This window comes from Bactrocera tryoni, chromosome 5 (assembly GCF_016617805.1).
Source record: "Bactrocera tryoni isolate S06 chromosome 5, CSIRO_BtryS06_freeze2, whole genome shotgun sequence".
Classification (NCBI taxonomy): domain Eukaryota; kingdom Metazoa; phylum Arthropoda; class Insecta; order Diptera; family Tephritidae; genus Bactrocera; species Bactrocera tryoni.
In genome coordinates this window covers 77,631,719-77,650,479 of record NC_052503.1, presented here as the reverse complement: position 1 = coordinate 77,650,479, position 18,761 = coordinate 77,631,719, and the positions used below count along the sequence as shown (strand labels likewise).

At 37.0% G+C, this 18,761-nt stretch overlaps 3 protein-coding genes across 3 annotated transcripts; 1 reads left to right on the top strand and 2 right to left on the bottom strand.

Annotated features, from left to right (window-relative positions):
• Nucleotides 1-2,024: 2,024 nt before the first annotated feature.
• Nucleotides 2,025-10,875, bottom strand: LOC120778421. The gene is made up of 11 exons (XM_040110203.1): nucleotides 10,774-10,875; nucleotides 10,650-10,707; nucleotides 10,257-10,597; nucleotides 10,003-10,198; nucleotides 9,622-9,943; nucleotides 8,580-9,554; nucleotides 7,744-8,512; nucleotides 6,208-6,279; nucleotides 3,354-6,144; nucleotides 2,920-2,929; nucleotides 2,025-2,864 (listed from the first exon to the last, which is right to left on the bottom strand). The coding sequence occupies exons 1-11, from the start codon at nucleotides 10,862-10,864 to the stop codon at nucleotides 2,025-2,027; spliced, it is 6,465 nt and encodes a 2,154-aa protein (XP_039966137.1). The 5' UTR covers nucleotides 10,865-10,875.
• Nucleotides 10,876-11,536: 661 nt separating this feature from the next.
• Nucleotides 11,537-13,237, bottom strand: LOC120778541 (ubiquitin-like-conjugating enzyme ATG3). The gene is made up of 5 exons (XM_040110389.1): nucleotides 12,991-13,237; nucleotides 12,793-12,928; nucleotides 12,542-12,732; nucleotides 12,155-12,481; nucleotides 11,537-12,080 (listed from the first exon to the last, which is right to left on the bottom strand). The coding sequence occupies exons 1-5, from the start codon at nucleotides 13,060-13,062 to the stop codon at nucleotides 11,799-11,801; spliced, it is 1,008 nt and encodes a 335-aa protein (XP_039966323.1). The 5' UTR covers nucleotides 13,063-13,237; the 3' UTR covers nucleotides 11,537-11,798.
• A 476-nt stretch (nucleotides 13,238-13,713) lies between these two features.
• LOC120777272 (kelch-like protein diablo) lies at nucleotides 13,714-17,116 on the top strand. Its single transcript, XM_040108475.1, has 7 exons — nucleotides 13,714-14,246; nucleotides 14,679-15,446; nucleotides 15,510-16,079; nucleotides 16,153-16,274; nucleotides 16,369-16,558; nucleotides 16,689-16,876; nucleotides 16,939-17,116. Exons 2-7 carry the CDS (start codon nucleotides 14,733-14,735, stop codon nucleotides 16,961-16,963), a joined length of 1,809 nt encoding a protein of 602 aa, XP_039964409.1. The 5' UTR covers nucleotides 13,714-14,246; nucleotides 14,679-14,732; the 3' UTR covers nucleotides 16,964-17,116.
• The last annotated feature ends 1,645 nt before the right edge of the window (nucleotides 17,117-18,761 follow it).

Genomic DNA, 18,761 nt, shown 5'->3' with positions numbered 1-18,761 from the left:
GTTACACGAATACCTTTGCGTTACTTAATGCCCTACATGTCAGTCGTATGATCTTTTGTAAAGAGAGATATGCCGAAACCGAAAGTTTCACTAACTGGGACCACCTTTCAACAAGTACTTTTTTACTATTTCCACTACCAGAGACCACTTATGAAACAAATATATTTTTTCTGCTGTTTTGAACTTCGATCTATTCGAGTTAACTTCGTTTTTACATCAGTTTATCCTTTGGACCATGTTCTCAATTGTGTCAGTGATCCCTCATCCATATAAAAAATGCATTATATATTCTCCACTTAATAAACTTGTTATTTTTGAAAATGAGATTTGAGTAAATTCTCTTTTCATTCGAGAAATATGCCAAAACAGCTTTGACGGACACCCTCAGATCACCTTCAGATGATACCATGGGGATATCAACTCCATTTTTTACACTTCAAAAATAGCGTATAGACTGTACTATATATTATCTATAACACTCTCTTTTAAGCATTTTAGACTTGAACCCAAATTGTTTGACGTCAGGAAATCCGAGATAAGATTGGTAAGACTTAAGACAAAAAGGATTCGAGGTTTACTATTTAATAGAATACCCAGCCAGCGACTACTTGTGAACTAGGTTAGGCGTATACCATTATTGTGACAAATACTTGTGTTTCCGGATGCGACAATGCCCAAAGCTGTCAAATTTACCTACGTAATGAATTAATAAGACCTTAAATTTAATGTGGCGGGTAGCAGAAAAGTTAGTGGCAGAGGACAGCAGACTGTCTTATCGACCCGAGAGGTGATGGGATTAACTAAAAGTTATTTTCTTCGACTATCTGTAGAAGAGAAAAATGGCCACAGCTCACTATTATGCCAATTTAAGGAAGAAAATTAAAAAAACGGCTACCTTATCTAGAATAGAAAAAACCGGCTCATACCTTAGACCATTAGGCTATGATTTGCCACCCCTTCCTCCTTATTCTTCTTAGTCACATCGCCGCAGAAATTTAAGTCAAATACTAGTCTAGCTTTACGGAGCTCCAGACGACATATTTTTCGGACGTTCTAAAGATGTTGGAACATCGCTTTAACAAGCTTATCGTTGAAACGAGACTATGTTAAGTAATAAATCGCGACTTTTCCAAAATGTTCGTATGTTCGTAAACTTAATAATTATTGGGCCGTCATGCAACTAACTTTTCTTATCTTTTTTAAAATTTTCAAATTTTATTAAAATTAAAAAATAATGATAATAATAGCATATAATATACTAATTTAACCTATTATTCATAAATTATAACAAATAGCACAAAATTTATATTTTTAACAGCTAATTAGTATAATATATTGTTATAAATATTTTTTTTTTAGTTTTAAATACTGATATTCAAACGAGAAAGTTTTTTTATTACTTCAACAAACTGTTTTGAAAAAACTGTTTTGAAAAAACTGTTTTGAAAAAACTGTTTTGAAAAAACTGTTTTGAAAAAACTGTTTTGAAAAAACTGTTTTGAAAAAACTGTTTTGAAAAAACTGTTTTGAAAAAACTGTTTTGAAAAAACTGTTTTGAAAAAACTGTTTTGAAAAAACTGTTTTGAAAAAACTGTTTTGAAAAAACTGTTTTGGAAAAATTGTTTTGAAAAAACTGTTTTGGAAAAATGGGTTGAGAAATCTTTTGAAAAATATTGTTTTGAATAAATGGTTTAAAAAATGTTTTGAAAAACTGTTTTTGGCTGTTGAAGTAATAGTAACATTTTGTTTTGAAAAATAACAACTTAATTATTTAACAGCTATAGATATTTACTATATACGTACATATGTATGTTGTATTGTATGTATATTGAGTATTGAAAATATTACTGTCTACCAGACTATTGAGTGGGAAATATGTGTGTAATACATATATACCTATGTGACCTTTAGCATTATACAACAAAATAAACTTAATATTAATGTTAAAATTTCCAAAAAAGAAAACCTAACATAATTTGGTGCAATTTTAAACTGCTACACAACGCAAAATTGCCTTGTAACTGTCATAAATTGCGCTTAAGCGCTGCCATCTCCGCTAGTATACACGGTTCAATAGCCAAACTCAAATCCTCAAACATATTAACCGTTCCTTCAGTGGACGCACGCGCTGTTCCAACTCCCAAGCAGTCACGCTGCTCAAATTGCCACCAGCCTGTTGCCATATCCAAACATTTACCTTGGAAAGGCGATGAGTATTGAAAAAATAATAACAGTATATGCGCGCACAGGGTGTGCAGCGTGCGTTGTGAGCATTTCGAAATTACTTTTCGTTGCTGACGCTGTTCCCAGGTATTAAAGTGAAATTCGCCAAGATATTGCAGCACCAATTGCAAGTGTTTCAGCAAATCTGGCGCACAGCGTGGCAACAACGCCGCCAATATATCGCCACTCACTACCGTACGCAGGTGTGTGGTTCGAATCTGCGCTTGCAAATATGATTTGCCCAAACTGGTGCACTGCAGCTGATATTCGGCAATATTGAGCGCTGTCAACTCGCGAAAGTAGTCTATTTTCTCTAAGCGTCGGTAGAAGAATGGTTTAGGCAACGGACGGGAACGCATGCGACAGACACCTTTCGGTGAAGGCAATGATGTTAAGTGTAGTGCGGGTGATAGTGGTGCCATGGCATAATTGTGTTCGAACCAAATATTTACCTGCAACATTTCGTTTGTGCTCGTAGGCGGTAAGTGTGCGGTCACGTTAACGGTATCGAGTGTGGTGGATTGTTGCGTTTGTATGGCAGACTCTTCTTGTACATCACGTTGTGTGAAATATGGTGTTTGTGATAACTGCAAATACTGTTGAACTTGTTCACCGGCAAGGGTGGCGGCGGTGTGCGGCGCCTACGTAAGAAGAAGAGCAGTGTAAGCAACAGCACTGGTTTGTTTTTTGTTGTACATAAATGTGTCTATGTACATAGGGAATGTTTATGTTTAATATACATATGTATGCTTGTTCTTATTCATTATGCGTGACATTACAAGCGTACATTAAGTGGTGGCGTATTTTACATGGTACTAGGGTGCATTTGGTTTTTTGACGCAGCAGCATCAGAATCCTTGTTTTGTGCATTATTGTTTACCTGGTTGACATCCACTAGCTGATATACAATTGGTTGCGTTTGTTGGTGCTGTTGTGGTTGTTGTAATAATAGCTGATATGATTGTTGTTGTTGTAACTGCTGTTGCTGCTCCGCGTGATCCAACAACAACAGAGGTTGTTGTATTTGTATGGCTGTTTGGTTAGGTTGTTGTGGGTTTAATTGTTGTTGTTGTAAAAGTTGTTGTAGTATTAGTTGTTGTTGTTCCTGTTGCTGCTGTTGTTGTAGCAACAGTGGTATTTGTGATTGTGGTTGTTGTTGTTGTTGTTCCCGTTGTTGTTGTTGTTCCTCATCTTGTTGTTGTTCCTGCTCCTCTTGTTGTTTCACGCTCTCTACAAACGCCAATGGTTGTGACATTTGTATAGCTGCCTGATAATGTGATTGTTGTTGCTGCGTAACTTGCAGCTGATTATAGATGGGTTCAAATTGTAGCTCCTGCTGCACTTGTTGTTGCAACGATTGCTCTGACTGCGTTAGTGGTTGTTGTTGCAACGTTAGCTCCGACTGCGTTAGCTGTTGTTGTTGTTGACTACGTTGAAGTTGATAACTTTCCAGCACCTTCAAGAGTTCCGAACTATTGAACAAGCTGCTATCGCCACTCAGCGTGTACACATATGATGCATTGGACGCACTGGTGCTTGTCGCGTTCAGTGTTGCTGGCAACGTCAATAGCATGGCATTTGCAGTTGGTGGTGATAAGCTTATATTGCTGGCGGTAATAAATTGCTCTTTTACGGTTGGTGTTAATTGCTGGTGACTTGTTGTTGCAACGTTTGTGTTGGACTGTGGCAGGTCGACGGTGGTTGTCGGTTCAAGTGTAGGTGCTTTCTTGGTATTCAAAGCAACAGGTAGCGGTTGGAAAACGTGCGTGAGTTGTGGCACATAATCGCTTAGCTTTGCGGCTTTGCGTGTTGTTGTCTTTGTTTTCGTTGCCACAGTTTTCTTTTTTGTTGTGTTGGTGGTTTGTTTATTGGCCAGTTGCACAAATGGGGGCAGATTGATTGGTGAGTCCTGTGACAGCGTGCCAGTAGACCGCAACATTACCAGCTCGTTTATCTGAGTGCTTGTGCGTTGTAGTATTAATTGTGGTTGAGAGAATTGTTGCTGCAATTGTTGTGACAGGAACTCGAGTCCTGTCGGTTTGCTGGCATTGAGAGTTTCTACTATTGTTTGTTGTTGCATTGGCTGATTTTGTTTCATTGACTCAATCATTTGTGGATTTTCAGCTAGTTCATTTTCGTTGTGGTTATTTATTGCTTGTTGTTGTTGTACTAAAAGGCTGGGTAGCGCGGTCTGAGTTAGTTGTTGTGGCGACTGTTGCAGCTCTGGTGGAATTTGCGCAGCGCTTGCTTTTGCAGCATTCAGAGGCAATAAATGCTGTTCTTGGTGCAACTCTTCCATTTGCTTTTCAATATCCAGATCATCTTGTTCCTGCAATTCTTGCTGTACATGAATTTTTGTGTGGAGTGCTTGACTCGGCTTGGCTAATTGCTGTGGCTCTAACTGTTTTTTAGTGTGTGGAACCTTTAGTTTTGCGATAATTTGGGATGTTTGTGTTCTCGGCGATTTTCTTATTTGTTGTTGTTGCGTTTGTGGCGCCTGGTCTTCATCTGCAAATTCTTTTTGTTGTTGTAGCATTGACATTGGTATAACTACGGTTGGTAGCGATTGTTGTTGTTGTTGTATCGATGTTTGTTGTCGAGTTGCACGCTGTTCATTTGATGTTTGTTGTTTTTGTTGCGGCTGTGTGGATTTTTGCCTTTTTTGTGTGTTGTTACCTTCAGCGGTTGTTGTAGAGGCATTGTGTTGTTGTTGTATTGTTTGTGGCGCTTTTGACACAGTTTCTCGTTGTTGGTGTACGGTCTCTTGCACTATTGCCGCTGGCCCCTTTTCCTTTGCCTGTTTTAGTGCTGATATTTGCGGTTGTTGCTTTTTACGTTGTTGCTGTGATTTTGGTAGTGGTATTTTAACAGTAAAAGCTTGTTGCTGCTGTTTTTGCTCTTGCTGACGTTCAGTTGCTGTTGTCGGCTGTTGGTGTTGTGATTGTTGTTTTTGTAATGGTTGTTGCTGTGATTGTAAATGTTTCTGTAGTCGTTGTGAATGTCGTTGTTGCTGTGAAGGTTGTAGTTGTTGTGAATGTTGTTGCTTTTCCAACGTTGCGGGTTTTGTAACAGTTGGTTCTTGTTGCTGTTTAGCTTGGGTTTCCACTGTCGTCTGCGCATTAGTTTTGATATTATGTTGTTTCTTTTGTTGCTGCGCCAACTTATGTGCCTCCATAATTCTTGTTAGTGCTGTGGCAACTTCTGTTCCTGTACTTTTTAGTTGCTTCGTCGTTTGTTGTTTTTGTTTGTGTTGTTCAGTGCAATAATCGGTTGGTTGTTGTGCTTCTTGCAGCAGCTCTTCCTTCACTTCACGTGAAATAAACCCGGGAACGTGGACTTGCTCGCCTGTTAACGCTTGTTGTACAACAATATGCGCTTCTTGCTGCTGTTGTTCTTGTAGCGAGCAAGTTTCCCCTGTTTGGGATGCTGAATGCGTTTTTGTTTGCGTTTCAAATTGTGGCTGCTCTAGAGGCGTTTCGTTACTTTCTAATACTGGGCCAGGTAGTGGTTGCTGTGTTGTTGTTGTTGATTGAACTTCAACTTCCATTTCCACTATGCACTCGGGCATCAATTGCGTTTGCTCATTATTCATTTCGAGACTTGGCTGTTGTTCCATTATGCTTTCACTATCCATATTCTCTGTGCATTGTGCAGTATGCTCTGCAACTTTACCTTCTGTAGAATCAAGTGACAACAACAACTTGTTGTCATGTGTCCCCAAACTTTCAGAATTCGAAAGAGGCAGCAATAACTCTTCCTGTGATTCGTTTGTTAATATTGATCCTTCAAGATCGACTATATCATCCGGTACTGGCACACATTCGTAATTCTCCTCATCGTTTGTTAGATTAAATTGCAATTTATCGAGTGGTGAGAGCTTCTCCTTTTTAATAGCTTTGCAAAGCAACATCACTGGGTTGGCTAAAACGATAAGACAAGCTAAAGAAAACTTGTTATCAGAAATTTAAGGATTTATCAACTTACGATTTTGGGCTGGTACTTCTTTCTCGCACGAAACTGTTGACGAGTTGGCACATGCGGCGTGTAATAGATGTTCTATTGACAAAATTTAGCATTATTAGTAATAAACAAGAAAAAGCGTTCACTTAGGTTGAACTGAAACTATAATCCCCCTTCTAAGTAAAAAAGTTTCCATACAATAACTAGATTTTGATTGATCAATTTTTATGTGGTTCAATTTGAAAAATTTGTTCTTAGGTTGTAGAGGTGCCCTGAACAACAATATATGCCACATTTCATGAAGAGACCTCGAAAAATAAAAAGTTTTCCATACAAGGACTTGATTTGGATAAGTTGTTGTTGTTGTAACGGTCACCTAGTCCTCGTTAGGATGGTAAGGATAAGATAAGTCGATTCTGGATTCTGGATTCTGGATAAGTAGGAGTTTAACGTGCTACAGTAGCCAGAACGAACCTGTGCAAGGGTCGCTCTCGATTCTAGCGGCAACTCCAGCTCCTCGTTTGCAATGGGTAGTGGATTGACTCCAAGTACGCCATTCACTGAGAGGGAGTCGGTGAAGGTGTTAATGGCTCCATTGTAAATGGCGGTCAATTCATGTCTGAAGTTTGTTGCGTCCGAAGTTTGGTCGGGGTATTGTTTTATGTCGACGGTTCCGCTACAAGCAGGTGGCTCCCAGCAGAAACTGCTTGGAGAGAAGTGATGGAAATTCGTTCTGGTGGTTGATTGAGTTTCTAGTTGTAAAAGTTAAACAACAACGGGGAGAGAACAACACCCTGCGGAACCCCCTGTTTAATTCCTCTCAATTTACAGTTTGTACCTCAAAACAGTACGGATGATTGTCGACCGCTCAGGCAGTTTATAGTCCACCTCTTTAGAACTGGAGAGAGCGTAGATTTTTCGATGTCGTCAAGTAGCGATGTGTGGTTGACTGTGTCAAAGGCTTTTGACAAATCCAACGCTACCAGGATCGTCCTCTCGCAAGGTGGATTTGCTTAAGGCCATGAACTATCTGGACGTTTATGACGCTAAGTGCTGTGGTGGTGCTGTGCTCTTTTCGGAAGCCATGCTGGCGATTTGCTGGACTCTAGTGGCGCGAGAAGGTTGGGAGTATCAAGGGCTCAAGTGTCTTCACTACTGGAGAGAGGAGAGTTATCGGACGATAGGACTCCGCTTTGTTGGCGTCTTCACTACTAGGGAGAGGAGAGTTATCGGACGATAGGACTCAACTTTGTTGGCGGGTTTCCCAGGGTCCATACAAAAACTTGATTTTGATTCGTCAGTTTGTATGACAGCAGAATTCCAGATCGATATCTCAAACACAGAGAGAATAGTTCGCGTATATACAGACAGACAGAAATGCAGCGATACAGCCACGGTTAAATAGACTAAGCTCGTCTCGCTGATCTCTTTTATATAGTATATATTTCAATAGGGTCTCCGACGTTTTCTTCTGGGTGTTACAAACTTCATGACAAACCTTAGATATCTTGTTCAGTGTAGAAATATAAGGAAGGCGAGTGCTGTATGAGATAAACTTACGTGATGTTTGTATTTCCGCATCAACGGTACTAACGCTTCCTGTGACATTCTTGTGCGGCACCACATTTTCATTCGCAATCGGTTGCACAGGCGATGATTCAATTGTTGCGTTTATCGTGTTGTTGTCAGTTATCTCTTCGCCTTCTGTCGTTGTCTTGTTTCCTTCTACAGTTTCTGTTTCTGTCGTTTCCTCATCCCGCTCTTCCAGCGCATGTGTCATAACTGCTATTTCAAAGTTGGCATTCACCTTATCTTCTGCTGCTACAACGGCCACAAAGTCATCGGTGAGTACATTGTCGCATATTTTGGGTGTATGCCATATCCAACTGTCATAAAGCCAACATTTTTCATAAAACTTTTGCCGATATGTATTCAGACGAGTTTTATTTTTAGGCATTTTTTTACCACTACGCCGGTAATAGTCCCAAAATAGTAGGTAATCGTAATTAGTGGTCTCAATTAGATCGTGCCAATGTAAAAGTTTCGGTGAGACATGAGCTAGGTCAGCTGCTGTCAATGTGAGGCCTTTGATTTTCAGAAATTTATAAAGATCCACCAAACGCATATAGAGATTAACGGGCCATACTTGCGGCTTTCGAACCACAAAGTCGTAGCAATGCTGTAAAAGCTCGTTATTTTCGTAAATTTCTGCTGCCTCGTGTATGTGTGTGTATTGTTTGAATTCTGTGTAGGTCATATTCAGAATGGCGTGCAGTATGCGTCGCTTCAAACCGTTATGAAGGCGTAGTAGATATGGTAGAGTATATGACTGCAAGAAAAAAGTGTATTTTTTATTAGAAATATTTATATTTTGTTAATTTTTACAAATCGCCTACTTTCTCAACTTCATAAAAGTACAATTTCTGCGCTGCCTGTATGCGTTGTTGAGCCTCTGCTTCTAGATTACTTGTCACAGCATTTTCTTTTGAGTTTGTAATTACTTCCACCACTGCTGTTGTTGTTGTCTGTAAATTTACAGTTGCTTCAGGTAAAGTATTTTCTTTTTCTTTCAGAGTTATTGCTTGTTCAACTGTGCTTGCTGCGTTAGGATTATGTGACAATATTGGTTCATTAGTCTCCGCTAAGTGACCAGCACCAGCATCCTGCGCGTGCGCGGCATTCGCTATATTGTTAGTAGCTACAGTATTATTGCTGTTTGCTTCTCCGTTTTGCTTAGCGCAATCTACGTTCATTTCATTTGTACACTCATCTTTTGTAGCGGTTTCTGTCTGCTCTGTTGTATTTACAGGATTTACATTAGTCGGTGCCTCATTAACAGCTGCTACTTCGCTTACATTATCATTCTCAACAACTTCCATTCCCGTTATTAACTCTTTTTGCGTCTTCACATGCAGCTTCGGCACTTCTCGCAACCAAGTGTTGTGCATCCAACATTTCTCATAAAATGTTCTCCGATACACATCCAATTGCGTGAATTGTTGAAATTTTTCACCTTTACAACGGTAAAAATCCCATTGCACAATGTCATCAAAATTCGTTATCACAGCTAGTTCAGTCCAATGCAGCAGCATTGGTGAAATATCTTCTAAATGGTCAACACTAACACCTTTTGTTTGGAGGTATTCAAATATATCACACAACTGCATATATAGATTGGCAGGCCAAATTTGAGGCGCTTTGATCGCATAATTGTAACAATCGTGCAGTAATTTGGGATCATCATACATTTCTGGTACATCATGAATTTTTGTATATTTTTTGAATTCATCAATAGACATTTCGAGTATTGCCGATATTATACGCCGCTTAAGACCGTTATGAAAACGCAAAGCATATGCTAACGTATTTTTCTGTAGTAAATAAATTAAAATTAATAAATTATATAAAATCCATATTAATAAACCACAAAAACCAGACCTTTGTGTACTCTGTAAGAAACAATTGCTTAGCTTGCTCTATACGCTGTCCCTTAGCTATTACAGCTGATGCCTCTACAAGACTATTGCTAATGTCGATGCAGACTTCATTTGATATTTCGTGCACTTTTGTAGGCTTTGACTTTACTTCTTTAGTTTGTGCCGACTTTTTTCGTGGCAACAATTCAGCATATATTCGCTCTAAAATAATATCTAGTTTTTCAATTTGTTGAGTGTTACGACTCACATGTCGGCGTAAAAATGATTCATCCATAAGCAACATATTTTTCGATAAGTATAGTGTGTTAGACTTTTCATTGGTCCTAAAGTATTATAATAATATTTAAATACAAAAATCCAAAAAACGATGCATTCGACTTACTGTTGTGACGGTATTTCGTTTTCTTGCGACTTGGATGATTGTGCTTCAACTCGCTCTAGCTCTGCTGGTTTGCTTACTGGATCTGGAGCGGTTTTGAGTGATTGTTCTGCAGGTACCCTCAATTCTGTTGTTTTGCTAATGGCCTCAAGAGGGGCAATATTTGCAGTTGCTACTGTAGCAGCATTAGTAGTACTATCTGGAAACGAATTATATACACATTTAGTATTTTAAGCAGATACGCTTTTTACAATTACCTTTGATTTCAATAATTTCTAATGTTGGTATCTGCATTATTTTCTTTTTTAAAAATGTTGGACATGGTTTTGTTTCCAGCTTATATATATTGCGAATTTGTGGATTTTCATAGAATTGAATAAAGAAGTTTTTTAAAACACGCTCTTTCATCAGATCATCGTTTATAAAGTCGAGACTTGTTGCAATTTTGATATCCTCGAGTATGCAATTGACGATGCTCAAAGAATGGGTCATACTTTTGAAAGTGTTGAGGGTTACTGGATATCGGCTCTCTTGTAATTCGCCAGGATCTCGCACAAAACTGTTCCAGTCGAACTTATCCTCTGCATTATTGTTAGTACTGAAAAAGTATGTGTTTATTATTGTAAACTCATTTCTAGCTAAATACTTACTTTAACTTCAAATTATTTTTTCTCTTTTCCATTTCATCTGGTTGTTTAATTGGGTTGCCTGAAAAGATGCAGATGTCCCTGCCTTTTTGAGTATTGCATTTATTTTCCATATCCATTTGCTTACATTGCCTTTTACAAGGAATGTTTGAAGGCTGTGGCGACAAAAATCGTTTTATACTTTGATTGTTACAACTCGCTTTCTTAATATTTTTCATAATTTCGATATCAAATAAATTTCAAATAGAATAAGAATGGCGGCACAAAATATAAAATTAACAAAAATTCCGTATTGACTAGCTGCAGGAATGTCAAAATACAAGCGTTGCCAACCAATATATTGTCTCAGAGAGATAAAGTTTTTAAAAGGAGTCAACAAGTTATGAATTCATCACTTTTTTGTTTATATTGATATTATTTAATTTATATTTCTCTTAAAGAAATTTATACACAAAAAATATTCAACCATATACAAGTATGTGATTTAATTTGATGATAACAATTAAATACAACTCAAAAGTCATTGATATGATCAAAGGATCGCGACGAATCCAATGATTCTCAAGGCTGCAATTTTTGTTTATGGCAGGGAAAAACTGCCTATAGCTGATTTATAACAAGACGTAAAACATGGATGCATCATTGCACAGCTGAGTCTAAGCGCCAGTCTTTTAAACCGCAAACTCCTTTGGAAGCTTTGATTGAAACTCGGCCCGCAAGATTTTAGACAGCAGATTTTTTCTTGGTATTCATCGGGAAAAATTTTCATTGAGTACTCTACAAGGCGGGGAAAATTGCTCTTGCACAAAGAAGTTCCTATTCATTCAACTTAAGCTATGGACATTTTAACCTATGCCCCATTCCGTCATCGCTTGAAATGAAAGTCATTATTGTTTTTGCCATTTCTCGTGCATTTCAAGATTTAAGCTATATTTCTTATAATCCTATACTTTATTTTCAAACTATATATGATGTGCGGATTTTCTTGCAAAAACATATATATTTTAAAGTGGTTTAATAAATCATATACAAAAAATTTATTTCTAAGGCATAAGCAATTTTAGCAGCTTTCCAAGTTTAAATCTTATAATTAACTTTAAAATTGCCTATGTAGTGATCAAAAGCCTTGTTTCAGCACTATAAATAAATGGTTTAAGACATATTAAAGTTTTGAGTAAAATCGTATTCGATGGTCGGTATAACAGTTTGCACGAATTTCAAAAAAATAATCAAGTACATATGTACGCCCAGCTCACCGCCACCTTCTTCAACAGTTTGTATAATCTTTTTCATAATGTCAGCGTGACGACATGGGTGCACGCTAGCCATATTGGGTCCTGGCAAATGCGGATGGCTGTCCATTGTTACAGTCTTCTTAGCATGATCTTGCGAAACATCCTCGTACATTTGTTCGACAGTTAAAGGTTTTCGATTCTGTGTCAAGAACGTAAATAAATATTTTTCTTAATAAATAATATACATTTTTAATATAAAATAATATAACTAACCTCATCATAACCGACCACCCAAAGTCTTGGTGTTTGATAATATTTATCATAAGTAATATGCAAGTCATAGGTGCGTGTATGCAACACTGAATCGGTTGCGTCAGCACCTCCAGTAGCTGCTTCATCAGAATTTGATTTTTTTATTCCGACTTCCGTATCTAATTTACGTGTTGTAGTGGCCACAGAGGGATCTACCAATTGCAGCATACCACTTTCTTCAAATTCATCCATATCTATTGCCTCGTCATCTTCTTCGTCATCGCTATCGTTATCAATAAGTGCGGCGCCATTCGCACCTTTGTCTTCATCTGGAGTACGCATTTCATCCTAAAATTATAAAAAGACTTGCTATTATCATGGATGTAGTTAAAACTGTTGTACACATACTTTATTTTCATCAAATGTCAATTCACACACTTTTTCTTCGAGTTCTGCTGTGCCGTCTTCGTTTAGTTGATGCGTTTCTACCCAGCCACCGTCACCACCTTCCTCTTCAACTACAGTCTCCTCACCCACGTATTCCATTTGTCTACAACGCCTATAGCAAGGCACATTTCGAGTAATCAAAAATTGTTTGTCTACAAAACAATATACAATATTTGAACCACTGCGCGATTTATTATTTATATAAACAAAACCTTTAGGTAAATATGTTTTTGTTTTCGATTCATCACCGGCAGCCCACTGCCAAGTTGGACAATGATGCACCAAGTGATCTCCAGCGGCTACGAATTCTTCCGGCGTCAAAACACCTGTCTCTCGAAATTTAGATTCCTGTAAATTGTTATTATTGTTCAATTTTAATATGTAATTAGGTATTCAACTAAATCACACACCTTTAAAACTGGAGTAAGATACTCTGCCACATTAAGGGCTGTTCCTTTCACAGTGTTCAAAACACTTTGCATTGTTTCAAACAATTAAATTATACTTTCACTAGTCAACAATATATGAGTTATGTATATAATTAAATGGATTGAAGTTCAATAAATTATCACTATTTCCAATACTCGCATAAATATACTGTAGTGAAAGATTTTTATTTCCTTAACTCTCGCCGACCGTCTGGAGCCTTTCGTGAACTGTCATTCCAACCGCGTTGCCAACTTTATAGTGTTTATATACAAATTGTGAATACAGACTTTGTTCTGAAGGCAATTACATTAATTGTATATAATTATACAGTTTAGTTATAAATGATTTGAAAACATTTGAGTTAATGTAATGCATGAACCCATAATATTTATTTATTGGTTGTCATAAATAATTTTTGTAGGACTTGGGGAAACCCTGTATTTTTACAGAATAATTTTGTTATATCTCCGTTTACCAAACACTGGAAAAAGCTGACATATTTAAAACTATTTTTTATGATAATTTGTAAAAAACTAATCTCAAATATTAGTGTTTCGAGAAATTTTAGTATTTTATTGAACATAGATTTTTTTCTTTTACAGCTAATATTTCATAATCAAGTAATAGTTCAAACAATAATTGTTTGCAAAATTGACTTTTGCGCAACCATGTCCGCCTTAGTAGATAATATCCGCAGTTGGCAGCACTATAAGTCGGATGTGTGTTGGTGTTGTGCAGTGAGGTGAATCGAGAAAAAGTGACGATTTTCTCAATTTATTGTGAAAATAATTGAGGAAACTAACATTTTTATATAATAAACGTAAAGATGAACTTAAATATAATAAATATACGTTATTAGGCGAAATTTTTCGCAAGACAGTGCGCTGTAGTGACGTTTGTAAAATTTTGCCTTGCAAAAACCTACGAAAGACAAGACAAAACGAAAGAAAAATAGCAGCAGCAGCAGAACGGTGTGGCACCAGCTTAGGGCGGCAGCAATCAAGCAGACGAATATTTTGGAAGGAAGGTCGGTCGATTATTTGACCGAGGGCAAAAGTAGTGTGCGAAAAAATAAAATTCGACGTATATTTTATATTTGTCGCGTTTCTAAAATTTTACAAATTACAATTTTCAATGCAACAGAGCTACTGAGATAACAGCGAAAATTGCCTTTTCGAGAATTGCCACTTGGAGTTGGTCGTGGTGTTTTGGGCTTGCCGTAGACAAAAACGCTAAGGTAAAAAAATACAACAATTGTTATACATATGCATTTTAGTTAGGTAGTAATTGTTAATTAGCTCAGAAAAAGTAGGCAAAGCTTTTCGTCAAACGATGGCAGTGGCATAGATACTTCATTTGTTGATTTTGGTCTGTTGTGTGGTAGGGCGAAGCTGTTGACAGCTGTTGTGGGCATAAACACTCAAATTGGATTGGTGGGCGAAGCAATACTTTTTGTTTTAGTTCTTTACACCAAGACATATTTGTGATATTTTTGGAGTTGAGACGTATAAAAATGGGTTACATACCAGCCGCATGCATTAAAAATAAAATGTACTTTATGTAAATATATAGAAAAATGTTGGTTTATTTTTAACATAAATACTATTATAAGTAGTAACAATAGTTCAACATAAATACGATTATAAGTAACAATAATATTGTATTACAGATAGACGCGGTGTGGGGTTGGGCTTCTGCCCCGCTGCGTTTAGCGGCGAACAGGATGGGCGATCCAATGCTGGCAGGAGCGGCTGGCAGCGCTGGCACTTCAACTGGTGCCATCGATCGTCCACCGTCTCCGGCACGTCTATCGCACACCTCGGAGAAACACCCCAAGGTTACATTATCTGAGTTGAATATGCTGCGACGCCATCGGGAACTTTGTGATGTTGTACTCAATGTTGGTGGTCGTAAAATTTTCGCACATCGCGTAATACTTTCCGCGTGCAGTCCATATTTTCGCGCCATGTTCACCGGTGAATTGGAGGAATCACGACAAACCGAAGTAACTATACGAGATATAGATGAAAATGCCATGGAGTTGCTTATCGACTTTTGCTACACTGCACACATCATTGTCGAGGAGTCTAACGTGCAAACTTTATTACCAGCAGCATGTCTACTACAACTTGTTGAAATACAAGATATTTGTTGCGAATTCCTAAAGCGACAATTGGATCCGACAAATTGTTTAGGCATACGCGCTTTTGCCGATACACACTCATGCCGGGAGTTGTTGCGCATTGCCGACAAATTTACACAACACAACTTCCAAGATGTTATGGAAAGCGAGGAATTTCTATTGCTACCAGTCGGACAACTTGTGGATATTATTTGCAGTGATGAGTTAAATGTACGTTCTGAAGAGCAGGTTTTCAACGCTGTTATGTCTTGGCTGAAATACAATGTGGCCGATCGTCGTCAACATTTGGCACAGGTTGACTTATTATATACTTTTGCTTTCAAAACGAATTCATTATTATTAAAATATTATATTCAGGTTTTGCAACATGTACGTTTACCGCTGTTGTCACCAAAATTCCTCGTTGGTACTGTTGGCTCTGATTTGTTGGTGCGTTCAGATGAAGCATGCCGTGATCTCGTTGATGAAGCCAAGAACTATTTATTATTACCACAAGAACGTCCACTAATGCAAGGTCCACGCACACGCCCACGTAAACCCACACGTCGTGGTGAAGTATTATTTGCTGTTGGCGGTTGGTGTTCAGGTGACGCCATTGCCTCCGTAGAACGTTTTGATCCGCAAACAAACGATTGGAAAATGGTTGCACCGATGAGTAAGCGACGTTGTGGCGTCGGTGTTGCCGTACTCAATGATCTACTCTATGCCGTTGGTGGACATGATGGACAAAGCTATTTGAATAGCATCGAACGTTATGACCCGCAAACCAATCAATGGTCTTGTGATGTCGCGCCAACCACCTCCTGTCGCACTAGTGTTGGCGTGGCCGTCTTGGACGGATTTTTGTATGCCGTCGGCGGGCAGGATGGCGTACAGTGTCTGAATCATGTTGAACGCTACGATCCTAAAGAGAACAAATGGTCAAAGGTGCGTGTGAATTGCTTTAAATTTAAATTTTTATATGATGATATATTAAATAATTTTTATTTCGAAATACAAGGTCGCACCTATGACAACTCGCCGTTTAGGCGTGGCCGTAGCCGTTTTGGGTGGTTATCTTTACGCCATTGGCGGCTCTGATGGCCAATGTCCACTAAACACGGTCGAGCGCTATGATCCAAGGTGAGCTCATAAGAAATGTAATATAATAAATATTATTGGTACTTATAACAAATATTCCCATATAATAAAAATATTTTATTTTTATTTTATTTAGACAAAATAAGTGGTGCGCTGTTAACCCAATGTCCACACGTCGCAAGCATTTGGGCTGCGCCGTCTTCAATAACTACATATACGCTGTCGGTGGACGTGATGATTGCATGGAATTATCATCAGCTGAACGCTATAACCCGCATACAAATACCTGGAGCCCCATTGTGGCAATGACTTCGCGTCGCAGCGGTGTAAGTGCAATTCGGTGACTAAAGCAATGTAAAACAATAAAAAACCTTAATTTCGGCTCCTCACAGTTGCTTTCTTATATGCATAGATTAATATGAAACATTCCACTACAATATATTTATTAATTATTAGGTTGGCTTGGCCGTGGTAAATGGGCAGCTATATGCCGTTGGCGGTTTTGATGGCTCGGCCTACTTAAAAACAATTGAAGTTTACGATCCAGAAACCAATCAATGGCGTTTATGTGGTTGTATGAATTATCGTCGCTTAGGTGGTGGCGTAGGTGTGATGAGAGCACCACAGACTGAAAACTATATGTGGTAAGTTTAGTTTTACTTGATTTTATGCAAAAATTAACAATATTTATTTTTTGCCTTTCTAGGATACGCAAAGATTCCGTTGTTTGATTGAATACCGAAGTGTGTTATTAAAGCCGTGGCCACGCCATAAACATTTAGCGCGTTGCTACGGTACATTTTAAGGCTTTTAAGCTTAAATTAAATTCGTAAGCAGAGTAAATATATATTGAAAACTACAAACATAAAGAAAAAATCGAATAACCTAATTAAAACTAATTATAACAAAAATTATATATATATAAACAGAAAACAAAAAAGTAAAAAAAAAACTATTGCGCATGAATTCCATTTACATTAGAACAAATGAAATTCATTGTTTGCCGCTTGCCTGTGATGATAATGTGGATTGTGAAATTGTGCGAGTGGCCGTCATGTTGCGCTTAGCCAAATTTCACTTTGTAAAAATGATAACCAAACATTTCCACATAGCTGTTTGGAACAGCTATTTGTCCCGTGCACTGCAACACAATGCTGAAACACAGACACAATAAACTAAAACAAAAAAAAAATGCAATTGCTTGCGCGGTGCACGGGACATGCAAAACAATTTTTTTTTGTAAACGAATAAAACTGCAATATTACGAGAGTTGTAAAGTGAAAAAATATTGAAAGATGGAACTAATTTTTAAAAAAGTTGTAGGAAATTAAGGGTATAAAAATTTTAACTGCCTTCTAATTGCAAATAAAAATAAAAAATAAGAACATTTATTTAATTTAATAAATAAATAAGCCTATGACCAGTATCCATTAGAAGTTATAACACGAAAATATATTGAAATATTTTACTAATGCATAAAAAAGCACCACTTCAAATGCAATGTTGTGCTAAAATAATTTTTTATTTAACCTTACTTTTTCTAATGTTGTTATATATACTCGTATATACATATATTAATTTTGAGAATGCTAGTGATTTTTCTAATTTGCAAATTTGCACTTTAAGCTCGCATTGATAAATTTATTTGTTTTCTCTTTAATAAAGACCAAATTTATTTAATATAAAAATGAACCTGAAGCTGGCAGCTCCCACTCATAGTATTAAGCCACTAAATACATGTTAAAAATAATAAAAAAATAAAAAACCAAACGAATAAAAAAAGTAAACAAATAAAAAAAAGCAAATAAGTAAAAATAATTAAAAAACTATTTAAAAGCAAGCGTTAAGAACCAAAAATATATATATGTAAACATATAATAATTTATTACCAGCTAGTTTTAATATAATATTGGTTTTTAATCCGCCTGAATTTGCTTTTCGAAAATATTCTTTTTTTTTGTGAAACGTAAATTTGTTTTAATTTTAGTTAAACTGCATTTCTCAATGAATTAATAAATAAATATATGTATTGTATGTACGTAAGAGTATTTGTATAAGCATGCACCACATACCACATGTGTATGTGTATGTACGCATGTATTTGTAAACTTAATGAAAACATTGTTCTTTGCTGGAAATAAAATGTTGAGAACTAAATTAAGAATTTATTAATATAATATAATATATTATATATAATAACTAAAAAGTGCGTAATGCTGTAGAATACCTTGAAATCGAGTTCTACTGTGACGAAATTAACGAATATATTAATAAATAACTGGACAAAACATTATTGATGGACAATGAGTTATTTCATGTGTGAAAAATATAATATTCTGCTTTTAATTTACATAAGTAAAAAATGATATTTTAGTTTGAATGAGAGCTCCACTCTATAACCTCAAATACTTGAAATAATTGGCGATGGCGATTACTGTATAACTTGTTGCTTACATTCCTCTCCATCTAGAGTTCTCACGAAGTTATCTCATCCGATCTGTAGTTCTATTTGAATAAAAAAGTTTTCCA